General features: G+C 56.4%; 5 protein-coding genes across 5 annotated transcripts; 1 reads left to right on the top strand and 4 right to left on the bottom strand.

The window, feature by feature from the left end:
* Nucleotides 1-8: 8 nt before the first annotated feature.
* On the bottom strand, nt 9-1,617 carry F5Z01DRAFT_682765 (aminohydrolase; the record flags this gene model as incomplete). The annotated part of the gene is made up of 3 exons (XM_046265790.1): nt 9-1,234; nt 1,290-1,371; nt 1,435-1,617. The coding sequence occupies 3 exons, from the start codon at nt 1,615-1,617 to the stop codon at nt 9-11; spliced, it is 1,491 nt and encodes a 496-aa protein (XP_046116219.1).
* Nucleotides 1,618-2,006: 389 nt separating this feature from the next.
* Nucleotides 2,007-4,770, bottom strand: F5Z01DRAFT_240527 (putative allantoin permease). The gene is made up of 8 exons (XM_046258398.1): nt 4,220-4,770; nt 4,029-4,165; nt 3,866-3,971; nt 3,649-3,818; nt 3,239-3,598; nt 3,042-3,174; nt 2,890-2,980; nt 2,007-2,829 (listed from the first exon to the last, which is right to left on the bottom strand). Exons 1-8 carry the CDS (start codon nt 4,503-4,505, stop codon nt 2,361-2,363), a joined length of 1,752 nt encoding a protein of 583 aa, XP_046116218.1. The 5' UTR covers nt 4,506-4,770; the 3' UTR covers nt 2,007-2,360.
* Nucleotides 4,771-5,778, top strand: F5Z01DRAFT_240526 (Asp/Glu/hydantoin racemase). Its single transcript, XM_046258397.1, has one exon. It carries the CDS (start codon nt 5,037-5,039, stop codon nt 5,760-5,762), a length of 726 nt encoding a protein of 241 aa, XP_046116217.1. The 5' UTR covers nt 4,771-5,036; the 3' UTR covers nt 5,763-5,778.
* On the bottom strand, nt 5,779-8,474 carry F5Z01DRAFT_240525 (fungal-specific transcription factor domain-containing protein). The gene is made up of 4 exons (XM_046258396.1): nt 7,417-8,474; nt 6,709-7,365; nt 6,147-6,652; nt 5,779-6,085 (listed from the first exon to the last, which is right to left on the bottom strand). Exons 1-4 carry the CDS (start codon nt 8,337-8,339, stop codon nt 5,796-5,798), a joined length of 2,376 nt encoding a protein of 791 aa, XP_046116216.1. The 5' UTR covers nt 8,340-8,474; the 3' UTR covers nt 5,779-5,795.
* Nucleotides 8,475-8,477: 3 nt separating this feature from the next.
* F5Z01DRAFT_661454 (Mechanosensitive ion channel family protein) lies at nt 8,478-11,693 on the bottom strand. The gene has a single exon (XM_046263883.1). The coding sequence runs from the start codon at nt 11,219-11,221 to the stop codon at nt 8,909-8,911; it is 2,313 nt and encodes a 770-aa protein (XP_046116215.1). The 5' UTR covers nt 11,222-11,693; the 3' UTR covers nt 8,478-8,908.
* Nucleotides 11,694-13,496: the final 1,803 nt, after the last annotated feature.

The following is a 13,496-nucleotide window of genomic DNA, read 5'->3' as shown; positions in this document are numbered from 1 at the left end:
GCCCAGATCTACCACTGCTCGACATCCCAAGGGGGCAGTTCTTCTTGACAGAAGAAGCTGCGATCTCGTCGCGTAAACCGGCCGTACCCCTTCTCGCCGACGACACCCCCATTATCTCTGTCCCAAACGACCTTGCCGCGCACAAGCGTATATCTCGGCCACTGGTTGACGCGATGACCTTCAAACGGTGTATAGTCGACATTGTGATGCAGTGCGTCGTTGGTGATGGCAAAGGGCGCCAGCCCAGACGAGGGATACCAGATGGTCAAGTCGGCATCCGACACGCCGGGGAGGAGGGCGCCCTTTTGGGGGTACAGCCCGTACAGTTTGGCCGGGTTGGTGCTGGTGAGCTCGACGAATCGCGAGGGCGCGAGGCGGTTGGCCGACATGACGAGCGAGAGACGCGTCTCAACGCCGGGACAGCCGTTGGGAACGTAGCGGAAGCGGCCAAGTGGCGCCTCGGCTGTGATGGCCGACTTTTTGCCCGTCTCGGCGTCGTCGTAGATAAAGGGGCAGTGGTCGGACGAGAGGATGGTGAAGGTGCCGTTCTGCAGACCGCGCCAGATGCCCTCGAGATCTTCCTCGCCGTCACGCGGGGGCGGTGCACAGAGGCACTTTGCGCCCTCGAAGCCGGGTTTCTCCAGCTCCTTGCGTGTGAGGAAGAGATACTGGGGGCATGTCTCGGCGTACACTGGTAGACCGTTTGTCTGGGCTTTTCGGATCGTCTCGGCGGCCGTCGGCGACGAGACGTGGACGATGAGGATGGGGGCGCCGACGAGCTGGCCGAGAGTGATGGCGCGGTTCGTGGCTTCGCTCTCGAGGAGCTGTGGCCGTGATGTGGCGTGGTACTTGGGCGCGAGGAGTAGCTTGCTCTCGAGCTGCTCCGTCATCCAGTTCAGCATGTCCCCGTTCTCTGCGTGGATCATGGTCGTGACGCCCGTGGAGCGCGCCTGCAGCAGGACGTCCAGGATCTGGTTGTCGCGGAGCTGTAGTGCCTCGTAGGTCATGTAGATCTTGACCGAGGAGATGCCACGCTCGCGCAGGAGGGGGAACTCGTCGAGGGCCTGGCGGGTGGGGTTCGAGACAATGACGTGGAACGAGTAGTCGCAGTAGGCCGCGTTGAGGGCTTTCCTGGCCGCGTCTTCAACGGCCGGTATGATGGAGGCGTCCTTCTTCTCCTGAGGCGCAAAGGCGACGATTGTGGTGGTGCCGCCGGCCACGGCTGACTTTGTGCCTTTGGACGTCAGCGCGGGTGTTCTTGAACGTATGAAGACTCTGGCTCATCATGCCTGAGGTGTAGTCATCTGCTGGTCTTCCTTTGCCGAACAGCTCTGGCTCCGCGAGGTGTACGTGGGCGTCTACTCCTCCTGGCTGGACGGGTGTTAGTTGAGTATTTGATGTGTGCCACTCCAGCAGGTCTGGGGATGACTATACCGTCACAAAAGCACCTTGCGCGTCAATGACCCTGTCGGCCGTCGCGTTTGCCAGTGACGACCTCGGGGCCAGCATGGCAATCTTCCCATCCCGGATGCCAATGTCATACTGGCCTATGTCGGCGGCTGTCACCACAGTGCCGTTCAGCACCACGCAGTCGAACGAGCCCAGCGAGTGATCCATGTTTGAGTGCAGTGTTGTTTCTTGGACAGCCACCATTCGGCGAAGAATAGTCGAACGCTTTTCTCTTTCGCATGGCAGACCCCGACTTTCGCAGTTGGAAACGGCCGTCGGGCGATAAGGAGAGGGGACGCGGGCGATAGTGACGCTATCTTCGGCCGTGGCCCAAGGGTCTAACTCAGGGGACCACACCCCAGGTCTTGCTTATCTGTGGTCTTGACATTGGCCGTGCTGGGAGACTGGATACTGGTCGTCCGGGGCGTGGCGGATTATGCGATTGCAATAGACGGTCGCAGCGTGGTGTGGTGTCGTCTGGGCCGCCTGGCGTGTAAGTGAAATGTCCTCGAGTGTGAAAGCAACTTGACAGCAGGGATGGAGGCCCATACTCCAGTCGATTGAAAGTGTCTGCCACCCCTTGCTACCGCTGTTCCATCGCACGTAGACACATGGTGTTTTTAGTATTGAATCAAATCAATCCTTGATCGCATGGTACATGTAGCCTGAGACCCGTGCTTCGAGGGCATTGCAGTTGCAGATCTGCTAAGATGGTTCATCGTTCAAAAGGCTCGAGTCAATAGTCTGTCTTCCTGAGCAAGTGGTAGGCTCAAAGTATATCAGATAAGCATAGAGGATGAGTAGTTCATAGAGCACTCCAGACCTCGCACGCAGTTGCATTCACAAGCCCACAACCAACCTAAATTCGCCTCGTCTATCCGCTATGACTCAAAGAAATCACCACGTCCTCCTCACTTCTCTCCCTTGTCAGCAGTCTCGGGCTCCGTCGCCGCCCTCGAGCTCCCATCGAAAGCTTTCCCGTCAATCACCACCTCCTCTCGCTCAGATGGCGCGCGCGAACCCTCTTCTTCCGGGAAAAAGCCCTCGGTGTACCTCATAATCTCCCACGCCTTGCTGCGATCCGCATACTGAGGTGGATACAGGCTCACGGGCCACACGATGGAGAAGACGTAGTACAGCAAACCACCAACAATGGTCGACAGGAGGAAGCCCATGTTGTAGATCCGGGTGGAGGCTATGCCAATGGAGCCAGGGTTGATGGCGCCCGCGACACCGGGAATGACGAGCGCAATGGCAATGACCCACGCCGCGAAAGCTCGTAGATTGAAACCCTTGTAGTAGAAGTATGGCGAGTCTGGCGTGGTCGAGTACAGTGAGGGCACGTGGATGTTGCCCTTGCGTACAACCCAGTAGTCCACGCTGCGAGTCGCGTTAGCCATTGAACTGTTCTATATGCCCAGAGTTACTTGGCCAACTTACACCATGATGCCAACAATGGGGCATATGAAACACAAATACGAGCCAAGGAACGTCAGGAAGGACGAGGCTGAGTATGTGAGCTTCCACGGAACTGGAAGTTGAGATCAGCGTTTAAAACAAAGCAGCACTTGGGAACAGAGCTTTTCACATACCACAAGCCCACGCCAGGACAAAACACAGAATCTGGCCCCTCACAATAGTGAAGTACTTGGGGAACAGGCCAGCCAGGTCACAGCCCACAGGGATAGAGTTGCTGCTGAGATTCGTCGCAAACGTCGCGAATGCCTGAGCGGAAGGTTAGCACCAGACCTCCCTCTATTTGAGAAGCTGTAAAGTGAAGAAGACATACCTGAATCGTCGCAGCCAAAAACACCAGCGCCCGTGCCCCCGGGCTCCAGTACTTGTCGAGAATGCTCGAGTAAAAGTCCCAGAGGTTCCAGTACGCCTCGCCAAACTGCTTGTATCCCGCGGCTGTGATGATCATGCCCAGCAGCGTCACCAGCGGCTTGCTCACGACGAGACCGATCGGCATGGGCAGCGTCTGCCGTGGACGCTCTGCATAGCGCGCGAGATCGCCGATATTCACCAGGGGAGGAATGACGTTGGAGACAATGGTGTTGATGGCCTTCATAAAGGACCAGCCCAGCGCTGCCCCTGAGGCGGACTCGGTGGTGCTCAACCCCGTGAAGTCGGCACCTTTGCTGCTGACCTAGTGAAGGTGAGATGACGAATGGACAGAGCAGAAAGATTTGTACGTACCAACGCCCAGATGAGTGTGGCAAAGAGGCCAAGGGGGGCCACAATGGACTTGATCTTGAAGACAATGTTGACCTTGCTGGGATGGACAAAGGCAAACGGGAATTGAATAAACCACAGCAAGGCGAACGCGAGGAGATCCGAAGACGTGATACCAGCAGTTTCTGGTAAGCCTGTGACCGCGTCAGAAGTAGATCAATCGGCGACCAAAGAGACATACGGTTGGGAATGTCGGTCCACCTGTGGCCAAAGACACAGCGAAGCATGACCGCCATAAACTTGCCAGCGTAGAATGTCTGAATGGCCATGTAGAGAATAGCAACAGCCTGTGTCAAGAATCGTCAGCTATCAGGTCTGTCTTGAAAGAGCGGGAGACCACTGACCCCTCGCAAGAAGAGGAAGATGAGCGAGCCATAGATGCCAGAGGATGATCGCACAAATGTAGGATATCCGACATGATACCAGGCCGCGCCTCGTGCGTTCAGAGCAATCAGTGTGGCGATTAAGATGGATACAATAACTATTCTCTCGTCAGTTACAGGGTCCTCCAAGACTGCCAAAAGGTCGCGCTGACTTGAAGCAATAAAGATAATCCACCAGTTCAAACCAATGGCGTACAGACTGGCACCAACATTGTACGTGGTGGGCGAAAAGGCAATGCTGAACTGGAAGGCAAAGAAGGACCACGAAGTCCAGAGTCTCTGCTCAGGTGGTGTCGGGTCCAAGTCCTTGTTCGACCACTTGCCGTATTTCCCCTTCAAGTGCTCGGGCTCATTGTTGTCGACTCGCAAAGCCTCTGCGAACCGTCCGGGTGATGACAGTGCGTATCGCACGGTAGAAAGCCTCTCGCGAAGAGCCATGTCGAAAGTAAGGCGTAGATTGTTCTTGGTCGAGAAGCACTTACACAGATGCTTTTGTGTGACGGTACTGTCTGCCGCGGAGGCCAGATTGAACAGGGCGACATACAATCATATTTGTATATCAACATGCTTCCCGGATACTATCTGATGAACCATACCCAGGTTCCTGGTCCCGCCACATGGCAAATCGCATCGTGCTAGACTGAGGATAGGAGTGAGTGGTGATTGATAGGCAGATAAGATGGGCCAATAATTTGGCCAGAGGGTTAATATTTATCGGCCGATCCGCCGGAGGGTCCTCGCAGCGTCCATGGCCGATCTCTTGGCATCGGCCAACCCCACAGCCGAACCCGAGTCGAATACCCTATTGAGGTAGAAGAACGACTATCGGGGACGGACTCCGATGGCCGGCGAGACACGATGGATATAGTTGCAACATATCCGCCGCAGTCTTCATCCACGGCTTAGATACCACCTCTCATCCTCCCCAGTGCACAGCTCGCCCACTGCATAACTCATCCTCTATTCACCATGTCTCAAAGAATCAAGCTTGGCATCCTGACTCCGTCGTCCAACACCAGCCTCGAGCCTCTCTCACAGGCCATTGTCGCCGACCTCCCCAACGTCAGCGTGCACTTTTCACGCTTCACCGTCCTCAAGATCGGCCTCGCGGACGATGCCCTCGCTCAGTTCCAGAATGAGAAGATCATGGCCGCCGCCCAGCTGCTGGCCGACGCCGAGGTGGACATGATCGGCTGGAGCGGGACCTCGTCGGGCTGGCTGGGCTTTGAAGCCGACGACAAGCTGTGTGCGGAGATCACCGCTGCGACCGGCATTCCCGCCACGACCTCGGTGCTCGCTCTGAACAAGGCAGTAAAGGAGTTTGGCGTCAAGGAGCTTGGGCTCGTGACGCCGTACACGGACGATGTCCAGGAGGCGATCGTCAAGACGTACAAGACGATTGGAATGGACTGCAGCAAGGAGAGACACCTGGGTATCTCCAAGAACTCAACATTTGCAACCATTGACGAGCCGACGCTGGACGGGATGGTTGCTGACGTGGCGTCCAAGAAAGTGCAAGCCATCACAACGTTCTGCACGAACCTGCGAGCGGCGCAGAGGGTTGCCCATTGGGAGAAGGAACACGGTATTCCAGTGTTCGATACAGTGACGACTGTACTCTGGGAGATGCTCCGGGAGTTGAAAGTAGACACGAAGCCGCTCGCTCCCACGTGGGGGATGCTGCTGGCCAAGTAAGAAGTAACAACGATAAATATATCATTCTGAGTATCAAGTGGCGCCTTCGCACGCAACGTGACCATGCTTCGTTCTGCTCTCTGATAGTAGCTCCAGGGCAGATGGTGAGAGGCTGAACAGCCCATCCAGCTCCTCTACCTGGAGACTATGCAGTCGTAGGAGGCCAAGCGTCATCAGCCCTTCATTCGTCTTGTGTTGACTCCGCAAGTGCAGCGACCATCGCTTCAGAAGCTCTCTAGACCGCGCCGCATGCGCTGACGTGGGCGCCTGGACGAACAGTAAAGTGATGAAACTCGTAATCGTGGCGAAACATATGCGTGTCCCTATGGTAGAGCACAGAGTTAGACTGCAGTTGACCGCGGACCGTTGCATCCATGTACTCACAAGGATACCAGTGCACGTCAAAGTCCTGGGGAACCAACGACGCCACAAAGTTGACAAGAATAGCCGCACAACGCTCAGCTGCATTCAGGGCGACCTCGGCCGCCTCGCCAAACTCTGCGAACCCGGCATCAGGCAACTGATCGAACTCTAGGCTCTCAAAGGTCAAATCGTCAAGAAGCCAGGTCGACGACAGACCATGCGCGAAGAAAGGATCAGATTGCGAATCAGACTCATCCTCCTCGTTCGTGACGGGAGGGGGAGGCGGAGAGCGAGCCAGCGGTCTCAAGATGGCCCGGTAGAGAAAGAGTTCCAGCATCAGGTAGGAGAAATGCAGCACGGCGACGCCTTGCCGGTGGTCTCGGTACGACTGGCCTTCTGCCCGGGACCGTAGGCGCAGTTCTTCGGGGAGACTGTAATACCACGCCTGAAGACTTTCTCGGATCGGTCTCGCCGCGTCGACTGAGGCGCGAAAGTCTTCAGCAAGTCTCTGCGACGCTCGCAGGGTGCTAGTGCGGTTATTGTCAGCTTAAGACACATGGACAGGAAAGGGATTTGAACGCACTAGAAGGCTTCCTGAATCTTCTCAACTTGCCCCGCGAGTTGTACAAAGAAGACGAAAATGACACCGTCTTGCGACGTGTTGGGATCCGATTCCACGTCAAAGCTCGCTCTGTGGCCGAGTTCGAGATCAGCTTCTTTGAGGTCGAAAATATCCCACTCGTCTTTCTGGATCATGGGCGGCCGTCCCATGAGCAAGCCCGTCCATTTATCTTCCATGTACAGAGCCCACCACAGACGTCTGCGCAGACGTTTCTCCCACGTTGGGATGCCCCATGGTTGGGACTCGAGCTGCAGACCAAGAGACATGGCGAGAGCGACAGTACTGCCCAGGAACGACGACCGCGCGGCAGTGTCCGCCAGCACTCTGTGCGGGCGCAGCGGAAGGCGTTGGAGGTAGAGAAGCGATGCTTGCATAATCGCAAGCTTTGGCTTGTGAGCGTCGCACTGGATCCAATCGACAACCATCCCCCACAGCGTTTCAGCGAGGGAATCGCTCATGGCAGGCAGAGCAAATAAGACATGATCGTGAGCAATGTACGGGATAGCCGATGCATACACAGCTGCCAGCAACACAGCAGGCACGGTATTCTCCGAAAGCTGTCTGTCCAGCTGAGATCGTGAAACAATGGGCAGCATGGGCTGGACAAATCGCATGAATCTTGCGCGTGTCAGTCTCCATCGAACCATATATAGCCGAAACATGACTTACAGAGATATGAGCCGTACACCGTGGGACATGGGAACCAGATCCTCGAGCATCCGCCGCCGTCTACTCTCGTCGCTCGATCTGTGCTCGTCCTGCTGGATAAGAGAATTGTCCGTGACGATAAAGTGCACAGGCACCAAGCCTTGAACAGGCACGCCCCCGACATTTCGACACGTAATGTTCTGCAAGCCGCGCATGCCATACTCGTCAAACTTGCAGTGGCGTAGTAGCCACGGATCAAGCTCGGCCGACATGCCACAGAGCTGCGCGGTCGCTGCCTCCATCTGCTCAAAGGACCGGACATACTGGACCGGGTAGGACGTTGTGGTTTGGTTCGAAGGCGTGCCGGCATGCGGGTGCGTTCTGTGACGGCGCTCCGACGCGTATGGCAACCCCGTGGTCTCCATCGCTGATAAGATGCGCGCCGCGTGCGCTTCCGGATTGGTAGGTGTGCAGTGGGCGTCGCGATACTGGAGATCTCTGTGACTCTGCGCCTGTGGCGTAGTCGCAGAGGGTGAGCTCTGAACTGGGACTGTCGTCGTCACATCGCGATGCGCAAGGCCAGCAAGGCCGGTAGGCGTGTCATGGAGAGCTACACCTTCGGCGGACGCTACGCCCGGTCCATGCTGCTCATCTCTGGTTTCAATGCGTTTTTGCGTGTCCAAAGTACGCCGCTGCCTTTTTGTAGGCGGCATTTCGAACGCGCATGGCTGTTGTGCCTTGAGGCAGCTCTGGCAAGAAGAGCCTTCGGCCTGGATGAGGCAGACTGTCTTGCGGCGTCGGCATCGGTCACAGGGACGCTGTGACTTTGATCTATAAGGCCGAGACGTGGTCGATGGGCTCACTGCGTTCATGTTGTCGCGAATGTAGCGACGAGGCGGCAATGGGTGGTGATGGTTGAGCGAGGAACGTGATGTGTCGGCCATTGCAGGTGCGTTATCGTGATTGCTACAGTTAGTGTCACCTGGACCTCACAACCATGTTGATTCCACGTGCTCGGGCCAGCTGTGGCAGCAAGGCGGCCAGGATCGACAGCTGGCGTCAAATAAACGCTGTTTACGATAACGAGAGATTGTTAAACCACAGTCGTCTCATGCAAATCAACGCTCAACTCTAGGCATAAAGCAAGAGGTGTAGGGTAAGCAGTCAGTGGCATAGGCAGGTGGCATAGGAGACAGATATGGCCAAAAGGAATACCTTCCCCGGAACTATTTCAAATACCAGTGTGCGGTACGTCAGGCATATTCGCCAAGTCAGTGGGAAGCTTCTTCAATTACTGTTTCGAGGAGCGAATCCTTCTATGGAAACCATGCCCCCTGATGAGCCGTACAAGAAGCAATCGATAGGTAAGAAATGAAATAATGTGAAATATGCGTCGGGGCAATCTATCTGTCTATAAGGGGGGGTCCACCGTGGCGTAAATCGTAATTGTACGCAAGTACCACCCACGATCCATGATGGGCTGGACTCGCTGTGCGATCAAGTGTCTTCCTGCTCAGACAATATGGTCGTCTCCCTGTCCACCGGACGGCGGCGGCGCGAAGCGGCTGTTACCGCGTGGACGCTGCCACATGCGGCTGCGCGACTGCGAGTTGACGCTGCCGACGGGCGCCAGGGCCGATGTGCTGCCGTGACCGCCCTCGGAGCCGAGCTCGCTGCCCTTCTTGGCCTTTTGCTCCTGCTTTTTCTCCGCCTGGGTCTTCTCGCGGATGGAAGCGAGGCGGCCGGCGAGGAAGTGCTCCCGGCGATTCTCAAAGACATCGCCGAAGTTGTTCAGTGCCATGTCAGCAGATGTAGTCTGACGAGCGAGGTGGCGCATGCTGCCGCCGCCACTCGTAACCGATGGGCGGCGCATGGATGTCGAGGGTTGCGGGGCCTCTTGCGGCGCGGCAGGCTGGTCGGGACCTTGGTCGGGACCTTGGTCAGTCTGCGTATAGGAGGGCGGCGGCTGAGGACCAGTCCAGTGCATGGGGTGCTCGCGGCTGCCACCGGGATCGATGCGGAAGGGTGACTGGATGCCAATGTCGGCCATCTGGGCCATGAGCTCCATCATGAACTTGTTGAGGCGCGCCAGACGCAGCAGCTCGTTCTGGAAGTTGCTCTTGTGGATGAAGACGACGGTGAGCGTCGCCGAGCGCACGTCCGCAATCTTGGACAGCTCCATGAGGATCGTCGGCTGGTAGTCGCGCTTGTTGTTGAGGCAGAAGTCGAGCATGCGCGCCTTGAGCTCGTCAATCTGCCACGCCGGCGTGCCGAAGCGGATCGTGAGGGGGATGGGATCGGCGAGACCGTTCGAGCGACGCTGGTTCAGGATGAAGAGCGTGTTGAGCAGGGAGTTGGGCGCCTGCACGACGTGGCCCTGCAGCTTCTTGAACTCGGTATACAGCAAGGAGATCTCCGTCACGTAGTAGTCGTCGCCCGTCATGGTGGCACCAGTGGATCCGTAGATGGTGACACGGTCGCCGACATCAAAGGGGTGCTTGACGAACACAAAGATGATGGACTGGAGGAACTCCTGTGCAGTGGCCTGCAGCATCCAGGCTAGACCAAGCACGGACGAGCCGGCCGAGGCAAGACCAGCAGCAGCGGATCCGGAGATGATGGAAATGAAGACAATGATGGTGACGACGACAATGATGAACAGGAACACTTGGTCGAGCTTCTGGATGACCGAGTCGAGATCCTTGAGGGAGGCGGCAATAGCTTTCTTCTCCATGCTTATCTCATTTGTCACGGTCTCGAACTCTTCCATAGAGATGTCGCCATTGAGATCCTTGTCAAAGACATTGAAGGCGGCCTCTGCCTCCTCCTTGGTGTTGAAGGCGCGGTGCACGTCGTCGAGGAACACCATCTCATTGTCGGGCCGCACCAGGCTGCGGTAGATGAGGCGAGCGAGCGTGTGTGACGAGGTCGTTGTGCGCAGCAGCTCAGACACCACCTTGCGCGGGTGGTTGCTGTCAACCTTGCGGCCGATGAAATCGTTGCCGACCTTGCCAGCGACTTGTCCCACCTTGCCGAGAACCTGACGGGCATTCTCGTGGAAGTTCTGCATCGGGGTCTGGGTGCCGTTCACCGACTGGCGAGCGCTGCCTCCATTCCAGAAGCTGTCCGTCTCCTCTAGAGAGGACTTGGCATAGTCGTACAGCGCCACGAGCTGACGAATGTCGCCCTTGTTGTTCTCAATGCGGGTGGCGTAGGTGCGCTCGTGGAAAGCAGTGGCGATCCATTGGATGATAATCTTCTCCACAAAATTGAGCGTCGCCAGCACAAAGAAGGCAATGATGACCTTGAAAACAATGTTGATCCAGTTGCGGTTGACGTCGTCCTCGTGGCCCTTGGGCACGGGCACCCTGTGGTTGGCCACAATGGGCTTGAAGGAGATGAGGACGGCGAGCAGCCACAGGAACAGGGCCGTGTGCAGTTCCATGTGGCGACCAACGTCCTTCCACTTCTTGGGGTTGGTCGATCCCGTCACCCGGGCGATTGATTGGAACAGGGGCGGCAGCAGGCTCGTAACCATGCGCGAGACCCAGAGGGCGCCCCAGATAATCTGGAGCCAGATCCCAAACCACATCAGGGGCGTGCCTCCATACCCTCCCACCGGGTTTTTGTTCTGGTCAATGGCCAGGACGGCCATCAAGATGGGGATGAGCAGCAGGATGGCACCTGGGAGGAGGTAGACAAAGTACCGGAAGAAGCGGGGAAACTTCTTCAAGAACAGCCAGAACTTGTACAGCGGCGCACTCTCGTCCTTGCGCTTGACGAGCTTGGCCTCGTTGGACGCCGCCGGGTTAAAGGCATCCTCCATCTGGGTGTCGTGTCGCTCGTGGTCCTGCCGATTACTGCGGTTCTTCTCCAGCTCCTGCTCCTGATGCGAGATTAAGCGCTCGGCACGGAGCAGCTCGAGGTCATCGTCGAGACGCGAGGCGTCCGCGCGCAAGTTGGAGGGGGACTTGACATTATAAAAGTCCTGCGATGGGCGAGGGGCCTGGTTGACGGAATGGAGTGTGTCGAGACGGTGGGCCTCCGGGCGCTTCTCGTTGATAACTTCTGCGTCGTGGTCGGTGGAGGACGAGGCTCGGGGGAAGGAGTACGAGTTGGAGAGGGTTGGAAAGGGCTCCGACTGCGAGGCTGGCGTGGCCTGGGGAGCATCAATGGACTCGCGCAAGGGTTGGTGAGGCTGCTGTCCCGGTCCACTGCGCTGTGCGGTTGGTAGGTGAAGGTGTGGAAGTTGCTGTTCGGGAGGAGACTGGAGTGGAGGTTGAGGTTGAGGTTGAGGTTGAGATTGAGGCTGAGGCTGAGACACGGGCTGTTGGCCGTGGGAGCCGCTGCCGTGCTGAGCATGGGGGCCAGTGGCATGCTCTGGGTGAGCATCCGACGATGAGCCAGCCATCGCAGCAACTTTCGGTGGATTGAGTTGAACGTCCGGGTTCAAAGTTCAATGAATGACTGGGTTGAAACCGTGACCGCTGGTTGTGATATGGTTAAGTACAGGTGAATAGAAGGAAACTGGTGGAAGTTTTCAGCAGTGTGCTGAATACCATCCAGTGGCTAGTGGAATCCCAGCAGGCAGGCAGCCAGGCTGGCAAGTAACGAAAGACTAAGGTATGATATGATCGCCAACGACTGATTGAGTACACAGACGGACAGGTGACTGACTGGAGGTGAAAAAAAGAGATGGGGATTGGAAGAAGATGAATTCACGCAAAGGCCAAGAGACAGAGGATTGAGGCCAGGACATGGAACTGGATGGAGTTCAGCACAAGGACTGGACTGGAGATCAGATTCAGGACAAAACCAGGGTGACGTGATGGTGGGAAGCACCTTGTAAAAGAACTGGGACCACGGGAATGACACTGTGCAACCGAGATGGCCTCCAGTCGCCTGAATGGCCCAGCTTCTGAAGTTGCAGCGACGATAACGGGCCAGTGACGATAACAGTGGAGCGTTCAATGGGGGGCACGCTGCGGGTTTTCGGATCACAGCAGCAGCAGCCTGGAACTTTCATGTGCGATGAGGCCTATGATGGCGAAGAATGAGACCTGCCGGCTGAGACTATCACATTCTTGTCGATCTGATTGATGCCAGGATCACCAACGATCAATGGGACGTCCAGTCGTTGACCTGTGTTCATGTCTTTTACATTTGCCGCCGGCACGTTCCTTCGGAGGCTTCAGCGCACGTTGTCGCAAGCCACAGCGTGTCCCTGCAGCAATTGAAGCCACTGGCGTCACTCAGCCAGCCTTCACCAAACAAAGTTTTCATTTGACATGACAAGTGTGATTATCCTTTCGTACCTGAAAGTTTCAACGTCAATGTACGTATAGTAAAGTACTTACGTACCGACCGCACTGCCGCGGACAAACAAGATTGGATTTCATGCTTCATCACGAACTTATAACAGACCGCCGGAAACAACATCACCTGCATGTCCAGTCCTCACTTGCACGCATGAGATGCCACTGTGGACCGCCCAGTTCGAGTTCAGACTGTGATGCTCATGTTTCCGCACCTCCAAGCAGCAATATCCCACAATTAAAGAGCCCCCCCTACTCCATCGCGAGTTTCACCTCTTCCATTATTTCGGCCAATGAACCCCTATCGTAAACTGTAAATTGGACGGCGGGTTTGCCCAGACCTTAGATCGCGCCAAGGGACCACAAATAATCCACAAGGCGGTGCTGTCCGCGTTTCATCAAGAGGCGTGCGCACAGGTTAGTGAGGCCACGACAGATCACTCGTTGCGAGCAGCGAATGTGGGCAAAGGAGGATGTTTGGAGACGCCCCCCACTCCTCCATTCCATTTTCATTCCGTCCTGCGTGCAAGGCTCCATCGATAGAGCAGCACCAGCGCGCGTACCGAGATCGACCAATCTCAGACTATTGAACCTCAATACTCGGGGAGACGGAGACATACCCAGGCCGATGTTTGCACTGCCACAGCAAGTTTTACGGCCTTGCTATAAACCAATCCGATTTTACTTGAGGCTCCGTAGTATTAATAATATTAATTATTATTAACTATTATACTAATTAGCATCGACAAGCGGGCAAACGCCATGCGTCGAACTTCGAAGCGGATA

The sequence above is a fragment of the Emericellopsis atlantica genome (genome assembly GCF_019669845.1).
Source record: "Emericellopsis atlantica unplaced genomic scaffold F5Z01scaffold_22, whole genome shotgun sequence".
NCBI classification, from domain to species: Eukaryota; Fungi; Ascomycota; class Sordariomycetes; order Hypocreales; family Bionectriaceae; genus Emericellopsis; species Emericellopsis atlantica.
The sequence above is the reverse complement of the archived record's forward strand: the minus strand, read 5'-3'. Positions and strand labels throughout refer to the sequence as shown.

Coding starts and splice junctions, on each gene's coding strand:
- F5Z01DRAFT_240527 (XM_046258398.1), bottom strand. CDS start 4,505: ATGGCTCTTCGCGAGAGGCTTTCTACCGTGCGATACGCACTGTCATCA. Junction 3,819..3,865: donor GTGGACCGACATTCCCAACC/GTATGTCTCTTT, acceptor ACGCGGTCACAG/GCTTACCAGAAACTGCTGGT. Junction 2,981..3,041: donor TGTCCTGGCGTGGGCTTGTG/GTATGTGAAAAG, acceptor CTCAACTTCCAG/TTCCGTGGAAGCTCACATAC.
- F5Z01DRAFT_240526 (XM_046258397.1), top strand. CDS start 5,037: ATGTCTCAAAGAATCAAGCTTGGCATCCTGACTCCGTCGTCCAACACC.
- F5Z01DRAFT_240525 (XM_046258396.1), bottom strand. CDS start 8,339: ATGGCCGACACATCACGTTCCTCGCTCAACCATCACCACCCATTGCCG. Junction 6,653..6,708: donor AAGATTCAGGAAGCCTTCTA/GTGCGTTCAAAT, acceptor TAACCGCACTAG/CACCCTGCGAGCGTCGCAGA. Junction 6,086..6,146: donor TGACGTGCACTGGTATCCTT/GTGAGTACATGG, acceptor GCTCTACCATAG/GGACACGCATATGTTTCGCC.
- F5Z01DRAFT_661454 (XM_046263883.1), bottom strand. CDS start 11,221: ATGGAGGATGCCTTTAACCCGGCGGCGTCCAACGAGGCCAAGCTCGTC.